The following is a 25,717-nucleotide window of genomic DNA, read 5'->3' as shown; positions in this document are numbered from 1 at the left end:
CCCTCAAGGGGGTGGGCTCTGAGAAAAACGTTTTTTTCAGGTTTTTGTTCTCTGGAGGTTTTTATGTTTGTTCACTTCTTTTCTCTCGCCTTGACAGCTTTTGATGGTTTTTGGAGGTTTAGAGGAAAGAAAACTGCACCCCAACCTCCCTCTCAGAGAGAAGCCTCAGTCTGCTCCCTTGCAGGTGCTGCAGCCGCTGGGCCGCTGGCAGAGCAGGTTCTGAGTCACGGTCCCTGGGGACGCAGGATCTCCTGCTTGTACGCAAAACCAAGGCAGCTGTGGCTGTCTGGGCAGCTCCAGATCGCCAGAGAGGTTCCAAACAGCAATCGCACACTGAGATTTTCCCGCTGGCTGGGGCTGAGAGCTCAGGGCTTGCGCGCACCTCTCCCAGGGGATGGTTTGGGGCGCAGCGCCTCCAGCTCTATCGGCTCTATCGCCGCGTGGGTCTATCACCGCGTGGGTCCCAGAACACCAGGCTGGGCGTTCGTGCACCTCTCTCAAGGGAGGTTGAGGCAGGCGCGCATCTCCAGTAAGGTGCGCGTTCTGCCGTCTGGTGTGGCTCCCAGCCCCTCACGGGAGCCGGACTCCACCCGTTCTCGGGCGCACTGGCGGCTCCGGGACAAAGACCAGGTTTCTCCGCCGCACTCTCCGGCTCAGTGCCAGGAGATGCTGCCCTGGGTCTGGGGACTTAAGCCCCTATCCCCATCCGCCCCGATTCCCACAATTTCCCCGCGCGAGTCTTTGCTCTTTTGAGTGCTTTCAACAAGACTCCAAGTTAATGCTGGTCCCCAGATGCCGGGCACTCTCGTATCGGGGTATTATTTTTCAGTCGGTCGCCTCTGGTGGCTCCCTCCCCCTTTTGTTTATCTTCCGATATCAGTCCGATGTTCCCACTCCACTTTACCTGCCCACTGGCGTCTTCTGGCCCCCGTAGAGATCCAGACGTGTATAATTCTGATCTCAGGCTGATTTCATGGGTGATCGGAGTTCTTTGGTAGGTAATCAGCTCACTTTAGGGTGCAGGTTGAAAAGGCGCCTCCTCCTACTTCCCCTCCATCTTGTCTCCCCCCTCGCTCATGCATTCTTGACGAACTTGCCTCCTGTCTGACTCAGACAATAAACAATCAAAAGAGAACCTTACTGGCTCCCCCTCACCACCTCTGCTAGCCTGATTCTGTGTCACTGGACTCTGCATTCCCTATTACTGTGCATGCTTGCCATGTCCTTATTTAGGACCATTCCCCTTCCTTTACAGAGAATCCCTTGTTCAGGATGTCACTTCAATGACTTTTCTGATAGCGTCAGTTTCCCCCCTCAAAAGGACGCTCAAGCAGCATCAATATATTCTATAAATCTGTAATACATAAATAAAAACCTTTCCTCAGTCCCATACCCCTTTCTAGCTGGTGGCCCCATTTCTCTACTTATCTCTGTAATAAAATCTCCAGAAATGCTTGTAAATGCTCTGTCTTCACTTCCTCCCCTCCCATTTTTTTGTTTTTGTTTTTTTCTCCTCTCATGGCACCAAAGAAACCTTAAAGTCACCAAAAACTTCCATGTTGCCCATGGAAAGGATTGATTCTTTGTTTTCATCTTATTTGGCCTGTCAGCTGCATTTGACACAATTTGTTACTCTCTCCTTGACAATGACACTTCACTGGCATGATCTTCCTTTGTGTCACACTCTATAATCTGTTGGAATTTGGTTAATCATAATTTATCTAGAATCTGACCACTTTGCACCGCTTACACAACCACCAGCCTGCTTCAAACCACTATCGTCTGTTACGTGTATTGTTAAAATAGTCTGCAACAGGTTTCCCTGATTCTACTTTGGCCAGGTCCTATTCCCAGTCTTTTCTCACCTCCGCAGCCAGAGTAAGCATTTATATTAGGTCCTGACAGTCCTTTACGTAAAACTCTCCAAAGCTTTTCCCATCTCACTTACAGAGAAAAATAGAGTCTGTAGCATGACCGTAAAGTCCAAGGTGCTCTAGCGCCTTGCTGCTTCTCCATTCTCATCTCCTCCAGTCATCCCTGCTTCCTGTGCTCCAGTCCTATCCGAGTCCCTGATTCTGCTCTAACATTTCACTCACACTCCTGCCGTATGGCCTTGGCATTTGCTGTGCTGCCCACTATATATATATATATATTTTTTTTTAAGATTTTTATTTATTTGACAGACAGAGATCACAAGTAGGCAGAGAGGCAGGCAGAGAGAGGGGAGGAAGCAGGCTCCCCGCTGAGCAGAGAGCCCGATGTGGGGCTCGATCCCAGGACCCCGAGATCATGACCTGAGCCGAAGGCAGGCACCCCTGTCTGGAATATTTAGAATCAAATGATAAGTTTTTCATTTTCTCTCTCTGCCTCTCTCTCTCTCTCTCTCTTTTTTTTTACTGTGTTAGGTTAGTCAGCATACAGTACATCATTAGTTTCTGATGTAGTCTTTGATGATTCATTGTTTGCATACAACACCAAGAGCTCCATGCAAGCTGTGTCCTCCTTAATACCCATCACTGGGCTCATCTATCACCCCACCACCTCCCTTCTAAAACCCTCAGTTTGTTTCCTGGAATCCGTAGCCTCTTATGGTTCATTTCCCACTCCGTTTTCTCCCCCTTCATTTTCCCCTTCCTTCTCCTAATGTGCTGCATGCTATTCCTTATGTTCCACAAATAAGTGAAACCATATGATAATTGTCTTTCTCTGACTTAATTCACTTTGCATAATCTCCTCCAGTCCCATCCATGTTGATGCAGGAGTTGAGTATTCATCCTTTCTAACGGCTCAGTAATATTCCATTCTGTATGTGGACTCCGTCTTCTTTATCCATTTGTCTGTTGAAAGGCATGTTGTCGCTTCCCACACTTTGGCTATTGTGGACATTGCTACTATGTACATTGGGGTGCATATGGCCCTTCTTTTCACTACATCTGTATCTTTGGGTTAAATACCCAGTAGTGCAATTGCCGAATCAAATGATAACTTTTTCAAAAAAGTATTTGTCAAGTCCTCCCTCCCATCCCAAACCCCTTTTGAACCAGTATGATGCTATGGGGGATATAGAATTAACTATATATTATATCTTCTAAGAAGCATTTATTGGCATTATTAGTATTCATTTATTATCTGTTTTGTGTTAGGTCCCATACTACTTGCTGGAGATTAAAATGATAATAAGAACATCAAATTCTTACTGTATGCTGAGTGCTGTTCCAAGTGCTTTAAATGTGTTCTCTTAAATGTCACAGGAACCATATGAAGTTGGTACTGTTATCCTCATTTTTCAGATGAGAACTGGAAAGACACTGGTGACATAACTTGTACGCTGAAGGTTATATGACTAGTAAGTGACAAGAGTCATGTTCTAAATCCAGTTACTTTAGTTAAGAATGAAGTCCTAACTATCTATACTGAAGAGAAGGCTCAAGTTCTTGAGGATCCCGGGACATAGTTGGGAGACAGGCAGGTGCAAATAAGTGATTCCTATATCAGTGTGGTAGGTGCTCCTGTTGTGGGTAAGGATACTGTGGGGGTACAGGTGCTATTATTTTGCTTAGTGGTGGACTTAGGAGGAAGGATAAAAAAAGCTTCCCTCTGGGGCACCTGGGTGGCTCAGTTGGTTAAGTGGCTGCCTTCGGCTCAGGTCGTGATCCCGGGGTCCTGGGATCGAGCCCCGCATCAGGCTCTCCACTGAACAGGGAGCCTGCTTCTCCCTCTCCCTCTGCCCACCGCTCTGCCTACTTGTGATCTTTATCTCTCTGTTGAATAAATAATAAAAATCTTTAAAAAAAAAAAAGCTTCCCTCATACCTCGATATAGAAAATGGTGATTGACTACATCTGAATTGCTCTGCCAGCTTCCCAAAAACAAAGGTCAAGGAGAACCAATAAAAGTATACATACCCACATTGTCAATGTAATTGGAGGCAGAGAGTAATGTAAACTTCAACATGTAAAAAATAACATTTTATAAAATGGGTGTAAAACAGCAGAAACGTGTATAAAACTGTTAAAAATGAGAAAATATTTCAGCTGATAGAAACTCTTAAAAAAAACTCCGAGTAGAAAAAAATACAGTATTCCCAGCTTGAATCAAACATCTTTTAACAAAACTTTAGGGATAAGAGAAATTCACTTTTAACCAGAAATTCAGACTAGAGAAGTGTACAAAAAAAAAAAAAGATAAAACGTAAGTTGACTAAATATAGGGACAGAATGACACAGAAAGAGTATCATTTTATAAATGAAGATACAATTAAAAAAACTTCAAAGAAGTTCAACTGAAAGAGTTCTGAAGGACATTAAGGAAATGTGTTAAAATCACAAAATGAACATGAAATAAAAATAAAAATGACCAGAAAGAAAATGGTCAATAAAGTTAGGGAAAGAAGATCCAACATGCATATAATTAAAATCTCTGAAGAAAAATGACAGAATAGAATATTTAGAATATAATATTTAATACAATAAAGGCAAAATGATCATAAAAAACTCCGTTGCAAAATTTACTACAAAATGGCAATCAAAACAGTGTGGTATTTGCATAAGACAGACAGACTAATGAAATAGAAAAGCCAGGCAGACCCTCACCTGTATGGTGAACTGATTTTCAAAAAGGGTGCCAGTACCATTCAATGAGGAAAGGACAGTTTCAACAAATGGTGCTGTAAAAACAGAGTATCTGCTTGCAAAAGAATGATTTTGGACTCGTTACCACTTCTAAAAATTAACTCAAAATGGATCTAAGACCTAAAGGTAAGAGCTAAAACCTATAAAACTCTAAAAAGAAAAAAAAAATAGGAAAATATCCTTGTGATGTTGAATTTTGACAATCAGTTCTTGGCTGTAACACCCAAAAGCCCAGCCAATGAAAGAAAATAATCAATTGGATTTAAGATTAAGGACTTTTGTGCATGGGGCACCTGGATGGCTTAGTTGGTTGTGTCCAACTCTTGGTTTTGGCTCAGGTCATGATCTCATGGGTCCTGAGATTGAGCCCTACATCAGTCTCTGCACCCAGTTGGGAGTCTACTTGAAGATTCTCTCCCCCTTCCCCCTGCCAACTCATGTACTACTCTTTCTCAAATCTTTAAAAAAAAGGGGGGGGGGAGAAAATATTTGTAAATCCTATATCTACTAAGAAATAATCATGAAGTATAAAGAACTACAACTCTACAACGAACAAACCTGCTGCTTCCCAATAGCGCACGTGAGAAGAATGAGGCACCAACAAGTCAGCTGCAAGAGAAAGGCAGCAGGGGACAACAGTAGAAAAGACTGTTGCCCCGAACAACTCCTCAGTCCCGTTTTTATTAGATATAGACAGTAATCAACAAAAGAGCCGAAGAAGGCCAAACATTAATCATATGCCTTGTAGATAAACAAGAAGGAAGGCAAAATATATCTAGTCAAGCAGTATAAAGTTTATAGTCGAGCAAGCACATTCAAAGGGCTTATCTAATTAGCCACAGGTGCTCTCAGAGGGGAAGGGGAGATAATGGGAAAGTGAAGCAGGCAGTGTTCCGCCCTGAGCGAGCTGGGTATCCCCAGCTGCTCGGCTTCAAGGACGTATATTGTCCTCTCCCCTAGAGGCCTGTTGCCAGTATATGTTTTTCTTTTTTTTAATTTTTTTTGAGATTTTTATTATTTATTTATTTGACAGACAGAGATCACAAGTAGGCAGAGAGGCAGGCAGAGAGAGAGAGAGAGAGGAGGAAGCAGGCTCCCCGCTGAGCAGAGAGCCCGATGCGGGACTCCATCCCAGAATCCCGGGATCACGACCCGAGCTGAAGGCAGAGGCTTTAACCCACTGAGCCACCCAGGCGCCCGGTATATGTTTTTCTTAAGGCTGTATCTAAACATGCTCGGTAACTAGTATAATTTCTCATGGGTTATATTTTAAGTAATACATTGTTCCGAAGGACAGTTACACAAACCAATTCAAAAATGGGCAAAGAATTTGAGTAGACATTCCTCCAAAGAAGATACACAAATGGCCACTTAGAATGTGCAGAGAGGCCAGCATTCTTCAAGAAAATGCAAATCGGAAATGCAAGATACCACTTCCTACCATTAGGGTGGCTATGATTTAAAAAGGAAAATAACTGCTGGTGAGAATATAGAGAAATTAGAACCCTTGTACATTGCTGGTGGGAAAGTAAAATGGTGTATCTGCTTTGGAGAAGTTTAGTCATTCTGCAAAAACCTGAAATGACCCAGCAATTCTACTCAATGCCCAAAGGAATCAAAAGGAGAGACTTGGACAGATGTTTGTATACCGGTGTTCCTTGTGGCAATTTTCACAAGAGTCAAAAGGCAGAAACAACCACAAATGTCCATTAACATATGGATAAACAAAATGTATATACAAAGGGAATATTATTCAGCTGTGAAAATGAACACAGTTCTGGTACGTGGATGGACCTTGAGAACATTATGCTCAGTAAAACAAGCCAGACACAAAGGGACAAATGTTCTGTGATTCTACTTGTATGAAATGCCTATAATAAATTCATAAGGATAAATTGGTTAGAGGTTAATGGGCTGAGGGGTAAAAGAATGAGGAGTTTCTGCTTAGTGGTTGTAGGGTTTCTATTCAGTGTAACGAGAAAGTTTTAGAAATGGTGGTGGAGGTATAATGTTGTGAACATAATTAATGTCACTGAATTACACACTTAAATGGTTAAAATGGCAAATTTTAAGTTAACTATCTTACCCAAACTTAGTGAATAATGTAATATACTCCCCCAAACCATTTAAGTATGTATTTCAAATGGACAAATTATATTTGAATTCTATTTAAAAATTTAAAAATGCAAGACATCAAAATGCAAATCTGCATATTGAGCGGGCCCATCACGAATCTGGGAAAATTGACCTGTAGAGTCAACACTGAGCTATATCCTAGTAAAACTATTAAATTTTAAATAAAACTATTCTCATTACTTCAAGGCAAAAAGGCTAACATTTACAAAGCAAAGAAATTCAGGTTGGCATCAGACATCTTGACAGCAACATAGAAAGCAAGACAAAAGTTGAATTTTCGGTAGAACTTGAGGAAAGATCGTATGAGAAAGGCTTTCCAGTTTGACAGCTGCGTTGAGTGCTGGTCCTTTATATGGCCAGATAAATGGTAGGAAGGGCTCTCAAAGCCAGGGACCAGAAGGATGGAAGCAAAAGAGTACATGAAGCTTCCAGGACTTGCAAATAGGTTAGTATGGCTGTAGTCTCTGTAAAATCAAGTGGAGACTCCAAAGGCCTTAGATTTAATCAAATAATTCATTTATTCATTCACTTAATTGATAGTTCTTTAGTATTAGCAATGCCCACTTACCTATGTGTTACTGAAAGAGTTGTATGTAAGATCTATATGAAAAGATGAGGAGGAGGTTAAAGAGACTAGTGAATGCACATAGAAATTCTCATTTATGCGTGGAAATGTAGCATGGCATTTACTTGAGTAATGTTACTCTAAACATCCACTTTCAGTTGAAAATTAGCATTTCAGCTTTTCCATTGTCCTAGTATTGGAAGCACGGGTGGACAGTTATTCCCGTAAAAGGCAGGGTGAGCCAAGCCAGTATATCCATTGGATAATCACAGTCATGGAGAGATGGCTGTGTCCAGCAACTGACAAGACTGACACAAGGGCAAAAATAATTGAAAACCACTCTTCTTGAGAGTACATTCTGTGCCTGGCACTGGTCTGGTACAGGGGAAAATACATGGCAAGTTATAAGAGCTGGTTTTGGGTTTCCGGTTGCCTACACATGCATAAATTGCTGGTAACATTACAAAATGTAAGTGAGGGTTGGCACCAAGATGTGATGAGATGCTCACAAGTTTGATCTCACTATGCACTGGTGAGTGGGTATTCAAAGGCTTTTCTGCCGTTCTTCATTTGAGTGTAGGATTTTAATTTCCAGTGTATCTTCCTCGACGTTTTCATGCTAAAACACGTAAGTTGTAAGTAACAGAGATCAACTTGAATAATTATGGGCATGATTCTAAAAAGGTTACCAGAGTATCTCATGGACTGATCATAAGGAAGGGGATGTAATTGGATTACTAGGAGGAGCTGAAAAATCAACAGTTCAGGTAGTTTAACACCTTCGTACTTGAACCGTTTTACATCAGTACTGGGCAAGAGTTTTCAGTATCTAATTGAACCTGCAAAAAAGTAAGCCAGGCAGGTACCTTTCTCTTTATTTAAAAGGTAAGGAAATAATCTCAGGCAGATAAAGTCAATTTTCCCAAGTGCAGTGGTTCAACGTAGAATTTAGAGTGGAAGCCTTCTGACTCTTGGACCTTTTCTTTTCCCGTTAGTCGTCTTCCAAACCTTCTTTTCTTACTAGTATGCCAAAATTTCCCTTTAGGATTCTCTCACCTTCTTACATTTTCTTCTGTCATTCATTTCGGATTGGGAATTAAACGAGTCACCTGCATGTCCTTATGAATAGGCTCGCTTGAGACCTCTCTGAAAACTGGCTTGAAATTATACCATGTAATCTGAACATGAAGGGGCACAAGAAAAGAGGATAATTAAAGAAATGAGTGGGAGATCTCTGTTGTCTCAGTGATTTTCTTATTATTTTCCATGAAATGCCTTATCAGAAATAGGCCATTATAGTTTAAAGGATGAGACAGAGTTTGAAAAGGATTTGAAACTCCATCAGACACATTCTGAGCTTGGAGTTGTAGCCTCATTGTTTTCCAAACTCCAATTTTTCCTCCACAATGAACAATAACTTTTTGATTAAACAGCTGGCAGTCACTATTGAATGCCTCACATTTAATAACAAAAGTCTTCCTTCAGAACAGGAAATTTTATCTAAATTGCTTTACTCTTCTTTGATGATTGTGAACTTCGAAAGTCTGACAGGACTGATAACATGAAAAAAAAATTTCTCTCAAGAAGGTGATTACTTTTTAAAAGAAAGAGCCCAAACTAAATGAATAATTTTTCTGCAAAGCAGAAGTTAAGGCACATAAGTTGTCCTCTCTGTAAACATTATTAAAAAACAATCAAGTTTGTACTGACACATTTATGCTGGGAAGACTACAGACAACTATAGTCTTCTATAGACTTCTTCTATAGACTATAGAAGGTCCTTAGTCAAGGAACTTCATGAGTTTTGTTCTTTTTTTTTTTTTTAAGATTTTATTGATTTATTTGACAGACAGAGATCACAAGTAGGCAGAGAAGCAGGCGGAGAGAGAGAGAGTAGGAAGCAGGCTCCCTGCCGAGCAAAGAGCCCGATTGGGGGCTCGATCCCAGGACCCTGGGATCATGACCTGAGCCGAAGGCAGAGGCTTTAACCCACTGAGCCACCGAGGCGACCCTAGTTTTGTTCTTAATAGGAGCAGCTACCATTATACAGTTAGCACTGTGTTTGAAACATAGTACTGAGTACTCTATATGTTAATACCCCAACATCAGTCCTTTCTGCCCTCCTGCTGGCATTTTCCTTTGGCTGAAGCCAACTGGAATCAAAAGGGAAAGAGAGAGAACCTGTCAGTGCTTTGGCATAAAGTAAGGCAAAGTGGGCCAAAGAGTGTATCTGGAGGTCGTAAATGGGGATCTCTAGCTCTTCTTAGTTTATATTCATAGCGTCTGCTACTATTTGAAATTATAATGTTATTTGTTTATTTTTCATCTACGCTATAATGCAGGTTCCAGGAGACCGGGGATATAATCTTGTCAAAATTTGAGTGCCTGCCTGTATGTTATCTATCCATCCATCATCTATGTAATTATTAATGGGGCGTGATCAGGAGAATTTTTATTTATAGGTGCTCCAAAAGGATGGGATGCTGAAGTTTTCTTTGTACTGCTTTCTTGCATTTTTCATTAACTAGAAACAGACCCTTGGAGAAGCTCTGTGACTGCTGTTTTAGGGAACAAATGATTCATATAAGCCCTCCATCAGAGTTTATTTTCTGCAGTGAGGCCAGACTGGTACCTAGAAGTGTGTTTTTATGAGGAGCCTAGGAATCTGTATCTTTGAAAAACTCACTAGGCTATCTTGTCTACCCAGGTTTGGGAGCTGCCTGTGGACCTCATTGGTGCTTTCCAAGGTCCTGGAAAAGTAAAGAGGTCAAAGAATACAGGTCTCTGTCTGCCTGTATCTTGGGAATGCGAAAGTTACAGGTCAGGGTTGGTTGGTGATTGTCTTAAGACTTAATGGAGGGAGAAAAATATTCCCCTTGTCCCTTACCATAGCTGCTAGACCCTGATATATTTCACAAGGATTGTTTGGAAATGGTCAATCATGAAGCCTTTAGGGACACATCCGTTTGTTCCGTGAAGCTTTAAAATGTTACGTGAGGATGTCACATACACTCTAAGCTTGACAGATGGCTTTTGGGTGTTCAGATATTAATACAAGAAGTGGCAGATGGACGTTGGATCAGAATACCTTCAATGTCCTCTCTGACCCTCAGAGTCCTGGTTACCAATGTGTGCTTCATACGAACAGCAGGCTTTCGATTTAACATAACATTTAAATTTTCATCTAGCTGAATAATAAAACGCAGTTAACTAAACTATCACTCAGGATTATCAGCAAATATTTTGGAGGCAGCTAGCGTAGGGCATAATTGAATGCTATGAGCAGTGCATTTTGTCTTAACTCCTGGGTAACAGGGGACCAATGACTTTGGCTTCAGTGTGCCATCAGTGGTAACACGTAGGGAGTGATTTAGGGGGTTCTTATTCCCCTTTGCTTTGAAGTTGCTACCCCCATGCTCTTAATGAAATTGGAAGGCTGATGTTGGCTACTGTTCTCGAAGAAGTTGAGCCAAGTAGCTTAGATGTGGTTTTTGCTTTTTTCCCCTGACAATGTTTTAAAGTGTGTTTTAGATTCTTCTGTGAAAATAAGAGTATTGATCTTACCTAATAACATTAATTCATTTTATTTTATTCTTTTTAAAGATTTTATTTATTTCACATAGAGAGAGAGAGACAGTAAGAGAGGGAACACAAGCAGAGGGAGTGGGAGAGGGAGAAGCAGGCTTCCCGCAGAGCAGGAAGCCTGATGTGGGGCTCGATCTCAGGACCCTGGCATCATGACTGAGCTGAAGGCAGATGCCTAACGACTGAGATACTCAGGTGCCCCCACATTAAGTCATTTTAAAAAAGCATTTATAATTTACAACATAGTTTTATTTAGATCATCTGTTTTATGTTCATTGAAAACCTGCGCAATAGTTTTTTTATTTATTAAAAGTTTGAAGAAACTGAGGGTTCAGAAAGTTTCAGTAACTTGTCCCAGGTCACAAGGCATAAATAGTTTAGGTAAGGCACCAACAGAGGTTTTCTGACTCTAGTCCCATGATCTTTCTGTATGTCATGCTGTTTAACCCATTGCTAATATTTGACTTTGTAAGTGCAGGATCTATAGAGGATTATAAAGTGGTATGGAATGGTAGAAATGTATACCTGGATTTGAATTTAGGCTTCACTATTTACTGAACAGTATTAGGCAGGTCATTTAACCTCTGAACATCTGTCATTGAGTACAGCAATGCCTGACTTTCAGGGTTTAAGGATTATAAAGTGTGTAAAGTTCTGGCATTGAGTAAGCACTCAGAGGCAGCTCTTCGGACTTTTGAGGCTGTGTCTGAGCTTGGGTTTTACTGTCCTTGCCAAGTAAGTGGTCCTCCACCCTGTGGAAGTTCACTGCCTTCCAAGGCTGTTACTTCCCTCTGTGTTTTCTGACTATCAGAAGATTTTTCCTATCTTGAGCCAAAAATGCCTCTTCATAGCTTACGCTTATTGGTATAAATTTTCCTTCTTTTAGCTACGCAGGGTGAGTCTTATCCCTCTTGTACATGACAGTCCTCCAAATATTTGAAGACTTTATCATGCTGCCTCTTACTCTTTACTTCTTCAGACTGAATCTTCTTTCATCCTTCAACCATTCATCATTTTTTAAAAAAGATTTTTATTTATTTATTTGACAGACAGAGATCACAAGTAGGCAGAGAGGCAGGCAGGGGAAGGGGGAAGCAGGCTCCCTGCTGAGCAGAGAGCCCGATGTGGGACTCAATCCCAGGACACTGGGATCGTGACCCGAGCCGAAGGCAGAGGCTTTAACCCACTGAGCCACCCAGGCGCCCCAGCCGTTCATCATTTGATTGGGTTCACAATCTTCCTTTTTTTTTTTTTTTTCCATTAAAGTTTGTTCAGTATTTGAGAAGTTTCTACAACTAAGTGTGGTTGGTTATCTCTGGACAGATTGGTTCAGATTAGAATGGGATAATTATCTTATAGTACAGTTTAAGATCACAACATCCTTTTTGTCAGCCTTATCTTAGCTCTCTGTGGACCACAATGGCTAAATATTTTTCAATATGTATTCCCGTTAAGTAATAGGTCTCAGATTCTGTCTTTGAGCAACATAGTCTCTAAGCATGGAGCCTTCCATTTTTCCATGTTAAATTTCATCCTATTTGGCCCTAATTACTTCCTATTAATGTTTCTCTTAACCCTGATGGTATTATCCTAAATCTGGAATGATTGAAACAATCCTACCAACTTCCTATTTTCCCAGAAACTCAAGCACATCTGTCAGTACACTGCCAAATCATAAATAAAAACACAAAATAGGACAGACCTAACAGAGCCAGTTGTCTACCCGGATCCACAGTCAGCATTATCTTGGAATGGTATCTGAATCATGAACTTCTGGAGGAGAGTAATGGTTGGTAAGAAGTAGTGAGAGAGAGCTCTTAGGGACGTAAATATGGTTAAGAAGGGAAAATACCTTGGTATGGAGACCTAGATGAGGAAAGATAAAGGAGATAGTAAGATCTAGTTGGTAGGTAACAGAGGTATGAATTTTTTAAATTTAAGTATAATTAGCATGTGGTATATTAGCTTTGGGTGTACAATATAATGATTACATGGTTCTGTACATTATCAGTGCTTATCATAAGTGTATTTTTTAATTCTCTTTACATATTTCACCCATTCCCCTACCCATCTCCTCTTTGTTAACTACCTTTTCTCTGTATTTAGAAGTGTGCTTTTCTTTTTTCTTTGTCTTGTTTCTTCTACACATGAGTGAAATCATATGGTATGTCTTCCTCTGCCTTTGCTGAGTATTAAATTGAGATTCATCTGTGTTGGAAATGGCAAGATTTCATTCTTTCTTATGGCTGAGTAATATACTGTGTGTGTGTGTGTATTCTTCTATGGACAGACACTTAGTTTGCTTCTGTACTTTGGCTATTGTTAATAATGGTATAATAAACACAGGGGTGCATATATCTTTTTGAATATTTCTAGTGTTTTCAACTTTTTGGGTAAATAACCAGTAGTGGAATTACTAGATCCTATGGCAATTCTATTTTTTATTTTTTGAGGAACCTCCATACTGTTCCTCACAATGTTGGTATCACCTTGCATTCCCAGCAACAGGGCCTGAGGGTTTCTTTTTCTCCACCTCCTTGCCAACACTTACTATTTTTGACTTTAGCCATTCTGACAGGTGTGAAGTGATCTCATGGTGGTTTTGGTTCACATTTCCCGGATGACGAGTGATGTTGAGCATCTTTTCATGTGTCTGTTGTTCATCTCTGTTTTCTTTGGGGAAAAAAAATGTCTATTTGTGTCTGCTGCCCATTTTTAATTGCATTATTGTTTTGGTTTTGTGTTGTGGAAGTTCTTCATAGATTTTGGAAATTAACTCGGTAAAGGTATGAATTTGAGTGTTTTCTAAGTGGGTGAAGTAGGTCATCTGAGGACTTGATGGTCTCCAAGAAGATCTCCTCTCTCTGGAGAGAATCTCTTCTCTGGCAGAGTCTCTCCAGAAGTATTTTCTAATCTCATTTGAACACTGTTGGCCTTTCGTTTACCACAACAAAGGTATCTCCTTCCAGATTTCAACTTTGCTGCCTCTTTTTGTTTGCATTTGTACTTTCTTTGCATCCAGCTGGCAAGGAACAGTTCAGAAACCTGCTGTGCCCTGCTACTGTCCTCCCTCCTGAGCTCTGCATGGATTTAGCTTGGAATTCAGTTCTTACATGTTGGGGGCATAGTGTGTTCATGCCTATAATCCACTTCCCTGGCTAGTCTATTTTCTCCTGTGTAAATGCCAGAGGTACATTTTTTGAATCCAGACATTTGCTGTCAGCTGGTTTTGTTAAACAGATGGGTGGGAGGAGACTGCAGAGCTCCTCTTTGCAGGCATTCCTTTCGTGTTTTTCTGGTTCTGGGTGATGTGTACTCCATGTTAGTAAATAATTAGTAGCCAGGCCACCTGACATGGAAATTCAACAAGTAACTCATCAATGTATACAGTTAGCAAACATTCCCGTATGTTTTGAGGAAGTATTTTGTAGATGGCCATGAATGTGCAGCAATTGTTAGGGCCAAAAATACTGCTAATGATACTGTAGATGACTTGTTCATTTAAGTAGAGGTGAAGAACTCTGTTCCCACATTTGCCCTATGATACCAAGACTGGGAGGATTGTGTTACGCCCCTGTTGACATAAGACCAAAGAGGCACTTAGCCTCCTGTGCAGTCATTACCACCTTTTAGTGAGGGGGGAACAGCATGGGAATTGCTTTGTGTTCTGCATAGGGCACTTTCTCCAAAGAGCACTGTGGTATTCACTAGTGCCAGCTAAAAGGCAGTGGAGGGTGAGGCTCTTGTTTGGCAAGGGAAGATCATTGCAACTTTCCTCTTGAGGGAGAATGTGAACATTTTTCTTCAATTCCAGCCAAAGCCCAAGATAAACCTCTTCATTTAGCATGCCATTTGGGCTTCATATCGTCTTATTGAACAGCAGCATAATACATGTTGATCCACATGGTTTACATTGGAAATTCATTCTTGTCTATAATTGGGAAAGGTACCGTGGCATCCCTTCAGACGTCTGTCTTCATCTAGGTAAATAGAAATCCAATATTCCTTCATAAGTAGTGTTGTTGAACCGTTGCATTGCTTTGTGTCGAGCTCTGAGGGCTTTATCTGTTAACAGAAAATCGAGTACTTCATGGAATATTGACTGGTCTTTTAAGCAGATGGGACAGTCACTAGGGGCAGCGTTCTTAACCAAAGTCATGAATAAAGAGATGTTGTACCTTGTGAAGAAAATTCCTGATGTGAGCCCTTGATTCATGGAGTGACTTTGATGAGAAGTATCAGTTATTCTTTGCATTATTTGTTCCTCTGAGGCAGTTTTTATGTTTGACTGGTTGTTTAATTTTGCATGGTATTGTATTAGGAATGAGATACATGTTAAAATACCCATGCATACTAATGGTATGCAAACTTCCCATGCATTCTCCCACTATAGCTTAATAGACAGTGCTTTGTTTGAGTGCAAGGCCTAGAAACATGACTATGTAGGAACAGGGTTTTCTTTAGCCATAAGGAAGGGTAGATTTTAGATGGTTGTAGGGTGAATACCTGATTTCTATCAGACAGCCCTTGGGAATGTGGTAAATTTGGACTGATTATAATGCATTCAACTTTAGCATTAAATCATGTGCTTATTAAAAGGACTGCATTTGATCTAATTAATTTTCAAGTTACTATTTCTCTTGTCCTATCTGGTTTTCCTATTAGTGAGTTGTCTGCCTGACAGATTCAGACCAGCTATCCCTATCTTTTTTTTTTTTTTTTTTTTCCTGTGGATGAAAAACTGAGAGGGGCCCATCTTGCTCTGTAGTTTGGTCTTCTTGTGTTGATCCCATGAACTGGAGATGGTGAAGGAAGACCCTTGAATAGCGTGCTCACATTTCACTTGTTTTCACTGACTACAGTATCTGCAGGAAAATGTCAAGTTTGTCCCCCTAAAGTCTTTGCTGAATTACTTGAGAGCTTGTCTATCTGCCTGTCGCCCTCCTCCTCTGAAGATAGTATCAGGGAGCATTCACTCATTTATTCAATAAATAGACAGAGTGGGCATCTGCTTTGACTAGCACTGTTCCAGATGTTAGGGATACTGACAAGATAAGATAGATAAGGTCCCTGCTTCCAAGATTCTTGCTTCTGGTAGGAGGAGAGAGTCAATCAGGAAAGAGCCAAGACAATTTTGGAGACTTACTTGCTTTGATAAGAGAATAAGCTGAGTGATGGGTGGTTAAGTTGCTACTTTACATAGGATGGTCAGGGAAGGTCCAGGGGAAGGAGACCCTGGAGCAGATGCAACGATGTTGTGCTGCGGGTTTTATTTCCTGCACACTCAGCAGGTGATTGGTGGTTGTAGCGGTTAGGAATTCCAGGCACAACTTGAGGGTCTGAGTGTTGGGTCCAGAGTACCAGAAAAGATCAATTCCTTCTTTCTTGGCAGGAAGGTCTGAGAAAGCAGGCTCAGCTGGGATCAGACTCCTAGAGATTCCAGTGAGCAGTGAGAGATACATGGTCCTACGGTCAAGGGCTAGAGAGTAGGTCCAGAGTAGGTCATCCAGGTGGGGAGGTTCTCAGAGATGGGTAAAGAACTAACATGCAGGGCAGGTGGGATATATATTTTAAAAGGGGTGTATGAGGGCAGTCTGAAGAAGAATTTAAAGTGAGGGCCTCTGCTCACTGCAGCCATCTTCATTTTCCCAGAAGCCTTTCGTATGAATTGGCTAAAACCAGTTCAGGTCCCAAATGGTCCTCACAATGTGCCTAGTACTGCACTGAACAAAAGTATTAGGAATAATGTCCTGTCCTATTTTACTCCTATAAGAGCAGTGTATTGATTGTTCTTATTGGTTAGGTTATTGTGTATCTAAACACACAATGTAATAAATTAGCAAATCGTCTACCTCTTTTTGAGTCTTTCTCTAAATCTATGTAATTTTTTTTTCTTAATTCAAGTCTTTTGATTTTGTTTTGTTTTTAAAGATTTTGTCAGAGAGAGAGAAAGAGCATAAGCAGGAGGAGCGGCAGGTGGAGGGTGAGGGAGGAGCAGGCTTCCCGTGGGGCAAGGAGCCAGCTGTGGGACTCAATCCCAGGACCTTGGAATCATGACCTGAGCTGAAGGCAGATGCTTAACTGACTGAGCCACCCAGGCATCCCTAACCTTACATAAATTTATGATGAACTTTGAACAAAAGTCAAACTTGTTAAATGTTAAAGAACTTCATATTTAGGAAGGATATAAAAACCCTAAGATGTTTGCCCAGGGGGCTCCTGGGTGGCTCAGTCTGTTGTGTCTGACGCTTGGTGTTGGCTCAGATCATGATTTCAGGGTCTTGAGATCAAGCCCCGCCTGGGGCTCCATGCTTAGTGGGGAGTCTCCTTCCCTCCTTCTGCTCCTCCCTTTGGTCTCTTGCTTACTCTCCCTTAAAAGAAAGTTTGCTTAGAACTTAGAGTAATGTACAAAAGTTTAATTTATGGCTTGAAAAAATGAAAAGAATCCAATGAATATTTTAAAACTAAATGAAAATACTAAAATTTTAGGATGTCTTAGAAAATATACTTTGTCTGGGGCACCTGGGTGGCTCAGTGGGTTAAAGCCTCTGCCTTCGGCTCAGGTCCTGATCCCAGGGTCCTGGGATCGAGCCCCACATCGGGCTCTCTGCTCATCAGGGAGCCTGCTTCCTCCTCTCTCTCTCTCTGCCTGCCTCTCTGCCTACTTGTGATCTCTGTCTGTCAAATAAATAAATAAAATCTTAAAAAAAAAAAAGAAAATATACTTTGTCTAAAAATTTTTAATCCACAGTTTAGTATCTAAGTTGTCAGTTTACTCTGTAACTGAAGAGGTTAAACTGTAACAGAAATGAATGCTAATGAGTCCTTTGGTTGTTTTTTTTTTTTCTCCTTCCCTGTTACTTATTTACTTGTCCTAGCTTTTAAATTTGTAAGTGAAAAGAAATTTAGAGCTATAAAACTTTCAAAGTGGAAGAAACTTGAGACAAAGTAGGTAATAGGTTCTTGAATTTTGACATTGACATGGCATATCTTTAAATACACTCCGTGAGACAGGTGATGTCCTTCCTTTAAACTGTACTGCAAAGCCCAAGCAGGCATCTAAGTTACTGGTAGTCCCATTTCAGTAGATTCAGTCAGTGGGAGATGAAGCCAGTGGTCTGCAGTGGGTCACGGGACCTGTGATTCTCGGCATTCTCAAGCACCTGGGAGTTTAACAGAGAGTTTAACTTGGCACCTACCAAGTGCCAAGGCATTAAACACGTATTTCATTGAAGCCTCAAGGCAACCCATACCATTATCAGTAATAGTTCTGGGTTTGTTTGTTTAATTGCGGAATCTGAGGTACAGAGAAATAACTCGATTAAGGTCATATAGCTAGTAGAATACAGAACTAGAATATAAATGCAAATCTGTTTTATCCTGAATTCATGTCGTCTTTGCTATACCACCCTGTCTTTGCTACACCACCCTATCTCTGCTATCTCTTGGCTTTATGTGCATGAAAATACATCAGTCCTCTTTGATTTTCAGTGGGGCATACTAGGGCAAATAATACTGGCCACAACTACAGAAAATCTTTATCTCAGTGGGTTAACATAGATTTTTATTGCTTAGGTAGCATGCGTTGGGTGTGTCTTGCTGGCAGGTGGCCTTTCCATGTCATTTAGGAATCTAGGATCTTCCATCTGTGGCTTTCCATCTGTGGCCTCTTCACTCTCTGTCTCCTCTAGTCAGCTGAAAGACAAGGTGGAGGAGGGACTGTTGAAAGATGCCTGAAGGAGATATATTTGGGGAAAAGGTTGGCCTGGAAGGGTTGTACCTCTGCTCACATGAGATGGCCACCCCCAGCTATGAGGTTGGCTGGAAATGCAGTGTAGCTGTGAGACCTGGAGGGAGAGAAAAGGGGCTTCTGGGAGAGCTAACCAGTGTTGGCCACATGCTTTAGCCCATGAACTTGTTTTCCCCTTTCCTTCCTTCCTTCTTTTCTTTTTTTTTAAAAACCATCTTAATTTTATTGTTTTCAGTGTTCCAAGATTCATTGTTTATGCACCACACCCAGTGCTCCATGTAATATGTGCCCTCCTTAAAACCCACCACAAGACTCACCCATCCCCACACGCCCCTCCCCTCTGCTCCTCTCCCCTCCCCTCCCAAACCCTCAGCTTGTTTCTCAGAGTCCACAGCCTCTCATGCTTTGTTCCCCTTTCCTTCTTGATGAGTAAGTCAAGTCAGGAATTTTAACTCATTTGAGTGAGTAGCACAGATTTGGGGGTCGGGGCTCAAATGGAGCTTTGTGATTTACAAAGCGTTTAACCACGGACAAGGTATTTAACCGTGGTGCACCCAGAGCACTTACCTGATGGTGGTGTTGTGAAGGATAAGTGAATGAACCCACGGAAAGCCCTCCATGTGCACTGCTTGGCACACACTAAGTAAGTGTTGGCCGTTCTGTCTTCGTGTGAGCTCCACTCTGTTTTTCATCCAAAAATGTGCTCCAGTGTTCCCTTCTTTGGCAAGTCTTCATTGATTATGACAGAATTCTATTTTCCTTTCTGCTTTCATAGATCACTGCACCTCACTGAATGATAAGGTGTGTGCCTGTGTGTTGTCGTCCTGGCTCAGGCATTTGACCTGGACTTGGACTTGGACTTGGACTTGGCCATATTAATTTTGCTGTGTGTGTGCTGGGAGCCAACACCATATCAGACACATTGTAGACAATCTGATCTTGGTGTGAAGGAAACCTCATGAACCAAAACACTAGAGTATCAAGTTTCCATTTCCTGACCACACAGGAAACCAAGGAGTTCATTCTGTTAGCTTTGACTTTTTATTTGACTTGCGTGATGCCAGATTTAAGTGACAGATCCACTGTGCCTTACCTGCCTGTCGGCCTGAGCCAGTCCCTGAAAACAGTAACCCAGGGCTTGGCACTTCTGTCGAGATTGTATTTGTCTGGCACGTCAGTGGCATTGCTCCCTTTGGAAAAGAGGTTCAGATAGGGATATGAAACTCTTCTTAGCTTACGATGCTTTGCCAGCATTTATCTGTGCAATACTTGTTTTGTTTCGTTCATTCATCTTTCAGTCATTCACTTTTTCCTCCCTTTTGCCCTTCCCAATCCCTTGGGAAAACACTACCATGTGCCTTTGTGAGTCTTTAAATTTGTAGGTGTCCTTGGCTAATAGATATAAAGCTATTTTGAATGTGTGTATTTATAGTTAAATATTTTACAGACCATCTTTCTTTTTTTACTGTAGTCTCAAAACTATCTTTAAACTACTTTAAAATAATTTTAATCTTACAAGAAAGCTTTCAGAATGGCACAAAAAACAATCCTACACTTGGTCCAGATTCTGTTTTCTCCCTGCACAATGTGTGTTTACATGTGTCTGTATTTATACATAGACACACTGTTATTTTGAAGCCTTTGAGAAGAAGTTGCAAATATCAGGACTTTACCCCTAAATACTTCAGTGTGTATTTCCTAAGAACAGGGCACTTAAATATATACATGGCCAGTTCTTGAAAATCAGGAAATTGAACATCAGTACACTACTAGTATATAATCTAGAGTTCAAGTTTCACCAATTTTCCTACTGAAGTCTTGCATAGGACTTTTTTTTTTTCCCCTGTTCCCAGGTCCAAACCAGGATCCTGTGTCATGTGGAGTTTTTATGTACCTTTGGTTTCTTTTAATCAGCAGATGTTCCTCAGTCTTTCCTTTTTTTACCTGACAATTGAAAGAGCATAGGCAGTTATTTTGTGGATTGTCCCTCAAATTTGGTTTTTCTGCCTTCCTTTTAAAAAAATTTCTAAAATTGACTTAGTTAAGATACAGTGTATCATCAGTTTCACGAGCAGAATGTACTGATTCATCAGTTTCAGATGTTCATTCCATCAGGCGCCCTCCTTAATGTCCATCCCCCAGTTAACCAATCCCCTGCCAACCCCCCACCCACAATCTGCAGTCTGGGGTTTTTTTTTGTTTGTTTGTTTGTTTGTTTGTTTGTTTTTGACACTGTTTCTAAGTTCTCTTTATTTTGCTGTGTCTGAATCCAGTTTGTTGATATTGCCTGCTACATGCAATTCTCCAGTGAGAATTCTCCATGGAATTCTCCAGTGATGTCCACCACTTGGAGTAAATTGGCAGGGCTCGGGGGGGGGGGGGTGGGTGGCAGGGAGAGGCAGCAGCCAGCAGATTTCCTTGGCATCAGGAGGGGATCCTTATGAGGGCTGTGTGACCCCTGAAATCAGCACACCCCTTTCACACAGGTGCCAGGTCACTGCCCTGCTTTAAGCTAATAAATGAGAAAGCAAACATCTGAGGCCCAAGATTTTTAAGGCTGAAGGAGCATTTCTACTTGGGAAGATAAGGCATGATAGAAAGTTGATTTTTAAAAAAATCTTTCCTGTACTTAATAAAAATTGATTAACAGCCCACTCTGCTCACTGAAGCTCACCTTGTGGCATACTGAAAACCAAAAAACCAAACAAAACGGAACATTGAAATTGAAAGCTCTTCTCATTCTGACAGATGCAAAATGTTTTAAAATGAAAGGTTCAGATAAATAGTTTGACAGTATCTTCAATGTATTAGTAAAACAACCTCACAGAAAATTATGCTTCTGCCTCTTAACCTAAATACACCGATTTCCATTTCTTTCCGGTGTCCTCTGAAATTCGCCACCCGGGAACATAATTTCTGCATCCTTGTCTCCATAGCTCGTAAATAATTTTACATTCTACTTTCCTCCAGTGAAAATTATTTTGTCTGTACTTTCCCATATTTCATAACCTGCATATTTGTCACTGTTAATGACTGTGGTAAATTACATCAAGCTGATCTATAACTTACGCATTTCACTTTTGTTGTAAATTTGGCTCATTTCTAGTTTTTTTTTTTTTTTTGCAAATATTGGGGAAAAACCCCCTTTAAAGGAAGTGTAGAGCAACTTCTTGGGTTAGAGCAATTTTGATAGATTGTTTTATCTAAAATCATTCATTCTAACATGTGAAAGGTGTTGCATTCCTGTGGAGAAAACAGCCTATCTTTTTAAGGGAGACTTACATTGCCTTGGTTACGTTTTGAGCATCCATTTATAATGAAAAGATAATTAGTACAGATGGACCGAATATATGGAGAACTTTCTCCATTGAGTACCTTGCATGTATTGTTAGGAAAGAGCACTTTTCCAGTGGGGAATAAGAGTGACGGACAGGTGGCTCAGTCACAAGGCTGCAGTGTGACCACTTCCAGCTGCAACAGCTCATACTTGTTCACGGGCTGTGACACAATGGGCGGTCTCTCAGTTCTTACCTTCTGGGAGCCACTGGAGGAACAGGTCACTCTTTGGCAGGTGGCAGGCAGATCCCTTCCAGCATGGAGGCCTGATGAATTGTTAGACCTTCTGAAGTACCTGGAGCTGATTCTCCTGTAGCTGCTCCAAGATCTGAAGAGTGCAAGGAACAGACCAGCCATCCAGAATAATTGAAATTCCCTGAAACTCTTCTTCTCCTGCTCCTCCTCCTCCCCATTTTGTATTATGTTGGTCTGCAAAGAGTACATCATTAGTTTCTGATGTAGTATTCCATGATTCATTGTTTGCCTATAACACCCAGGGCTCCATGCAATCCGTGCCCTCCTTAATACCCATCACTGGGCTAACCCAGCTCCCTACCCCCTCCCCTCTGAAACCCTCAGTTTGTTTCCCTTAGTCCATAGTCTTGCATGGTTCATCTCCCCCTCTGATTCCTGCCCCCTTCATTTTTCCCTCCCAGCCCCTAATGTCCTTCGTACTATTTCTTATGTTCCACATATAAGTGAAACCATATGACAATTGTCTTTCTCTGCTTGACTTAATTCACTCAGCATAATACCCTCCAGTTCCATCCATGTTGATGCAAATGATGGGTATTCATCCTTTCGATTGACTGAGTATATTCCATTGTATATATGGACCCCATCTTCTTTATCCATTCATCTGTTGAAGAGCATCTTGGCTCTTTCCACAATTTGCCTATTGTGGACATTGCTGCTATGAACATTGGGGTGATGTGCCCCTTCTTTTCACTACATCTTTATCTTTGGGGTAAATGCCCAGTAGTACAATTGCTGGATCATAGGGTAGCTCTATTGACTTCTTGAGGAATCTCCACACAGTTTTACAAAGTGGTTGTACCAACTTGCATTCCCACCAACAGTGTAAGAGGGTTCCCCTTCCTCTACATCCTCTACAGCATTTGTTGTTTCTTGCCTTGTTAATTTTGGCCATTCTAAGTAGTGTAAGGTAGTATCTCGTTGTGGTTTTGATTTGAATTTCTCTAATGGCTAATGATGTTGAGCATTTTTCCCAAGTGTCTGTTAGCCGTTCATATGTCTTCAGAGAAGTGTCTGTTCATGTCTTCAGCCCATTTTTTGACTTACTTGTTTTCTGCATGTTGAGTTTGAGAAGTTCTTTATAGAACTTGGTTACCAGCCCTTTATCTATAGTGTCATTTGCAAATCTCTTCTCCCATTCAGTGGGTTGCCTCTTTGTTTACTGTTTTCTTTGCTGTGCAGAAGCTTTTTATCTTGATGAAGTCCCAAAAGTTCATTTTCACTTTTGTCTCCCTTGCCTTTGGAGACAGGTCTTGAAAGAAGTTGCTGTGGCCAGTGTTGAAGAGGTTACTGTTTATGTTCTCCTCTAGGATTTTGATGGATTCATGTCTCATGATGAGGTCTTTCATCCATTTAGAGGTTTTTTTTTTTTTTTTTTTTGTATGGTGTACAAGAATGGTCCAGTTTCATTCTTCTTTATATAGCTGTCTAATTTTCCCAGCCCTATTTATTGAAGAGACTGTCTTTTTTTCCACTGGCTATTTTTTCCTGCTTTGTTGAAGATTAGTTGACCATAGAGTTGAGGGTCCATATCTGGGCTCTCTATTCTGTTCAATTAATCTATGTGTCTGTTTTTTTTTTAAAAAGATTTTATTTATTTATTTGACAGACAGAGATCACAAGTAGGCAGGGAGGCAGGCAGAGAGAGGGGGAAGCAGGCTCCCCGCCGAGCAGAGAGTCTGATGCGGGGCTCGATCCCAGGACCCTAGGACCATGACTTGAGCCGTGTCTAGTGGTTAGGATTCGGCGCTCTCTCTCTATGTGTCTGTTTTTATGCCAGTACCATGCTGTCTTGGTGATCACGGCTTTGTAATATACCAGCAGCTAATGCCATGAGGACTTCAAACAACATGCATAACTTTTGGTTCTGTTTTGAGCTGTTTATTAATAACTGCATTCTTTGTCCCTGCAGAATTTATGAACGTGTGATAGACCCTCCTGAAACCAACCTTCCCCTAGGAAGCAACTTGTGGCTTGGTCAACGCAACCAAAAGCATGGCTTATTCAAAGTAAGCACTTCTTTCTACTTCTGCCATGGGCTTTTCTATGTGCTTGACATGAATAATTGTCACAATAATTCTATGAAGTAGGTGCTTTGAAACTAGACATAGTTAAGTGACTTGTTCAAGGTCACAGAGTTCACTCTACTGCCAAGTATGGATGATCCATAATGTAAATGATCCTCTATGTGTTTCTTACTGACCTAATTTTGAGAGGCTTAAGATAACCTTCAAATTGGTTTCCATTCTCAGAATCTTGGGGTGGATAGGTAACAAATCTCAAATTCTGTGAGCTTTGGTTTTCTTATCTATAATGAAAATAATACAATAACTGCACTGTTGTACTTCTTGAAACTGCATACAGTGATAAAATGAAGTTAAAAACATCATGAAATTTTAAGAAAGTTGTCTTCAATAGAATGGGAGACTTTTGCTTCTGGCACTATGGTAGAGTAGATGTTTTAAAAAAGTCTCCTACTTCGAAATGCCTATTAATGCTGGATTACACGAAACAAAAATCTTTCAAGACCCATCATTGCACTTACAAGAAAGGAAATTCTTAGAGGGCAAATATATGGAGGAAAGTGAAAACTAGAGGGATATCTGCCATTTCCAAGAAGTTGGAAACCTAAGTTTCTTTTCTGTTATTCCAATTTGAGTGAGATATAGCTGACATAACTATGTAATTTCAAGATATGTAACATATATGATTTGATAATCTTATATATTGCATAAGGATTATCAGTTTTAACTAACACCTCCCTCACCTCACATAATTATCACTGGCTTTTTTGTCACCAGAATATTTAAGATCTCCACTCTTGGCAAATTTCAAGTACACGTATTTTCACTGCAGTCACCATAATGTCCATTAGATCCACAGAATTTACTTCTTTACTTTGACCAGCATCTCCCCATTTCCCCTAACCTCTTGCAACCAACATTCCATTGTCTCTGTGAGTTCAGGGTTTTTATATTCTACATGTAAGTAATATCGTGCACTATTTGTCTTTCTCTGTCTTATTTCCCTTGGCATAATGCCGTCAGAGTTGATTCACATCGGAAATGGCAGGATTTCTTTCCCCATGGCTGAATACTATTCTGTTGTATATATACTGTATATATACTATAACTTTTTTAACCATTCATCTTTTTCCTTGTCTGTGGTGAATAATGTGGCAATAAATATGGGGGTGAAAATCTCTCTTTGTGTTAGGGATTTAATTTCTCTTGGGTATATGCTCATCTTAATCCCCCCCGATGGAGGGTTGCTGGATCGTGTGGTAGTTCTATTCTTTAACTTTTGGAGGAGCTTCCACAGTGGTTGTCCCAATTTACATTCCCACAAACAGGGTACCAAGGGTTCCTTGTTCTCCACGCTTGTTATTTTTCTGTCTTTTTGATGATAGCCATTTTTCCAGATGTGAGGTGATCTTTCGTTGTCGTTTTGATCTGCATT

The 25,717-nt window shown here is 40.8% G+C and overlaps 1 protein-coding gene across 1 annotated transcript in view; it reads left to right on the top strand.

The window, feature by feature from the left end:
• The window catches only part of NELL1 (neural EGFL like 1), a gene marked incomplete at its 5' end in the record, with an annotated part of 852,276 nt that overhangs the window by 149,008 nt on the left and 677,551 nt on the right, over window positions 1-25,717 (top strand). Inside the window, one exon of the mRNA XM_080816285.1 lies at window positions 24,171-24,267. Within this exon, the coding sequence (XP_080672411.1) occupies window positions 24,171-24,267 (97 nt within the window). The remainder of the gene's footprint in view (window positions 1-24,170; window positions 24,268-25,717) is intronic.

Source organism: Martes martes (assembly GCF_963455335.1).
Source record: "Martes martes genome assembly, chromosome: 10".
Taxonomy (NCBI): domain Eukaryota; kingdom Metazoa; phylum Chordata; class Mammalia; order Carnivora; family Mustelidae; genus Martes; species Martes martes.
Note: the sequence above shows the minus strand (reverse complement) of the source record. Positions and strands in the feature narration are given on the sequence as shown.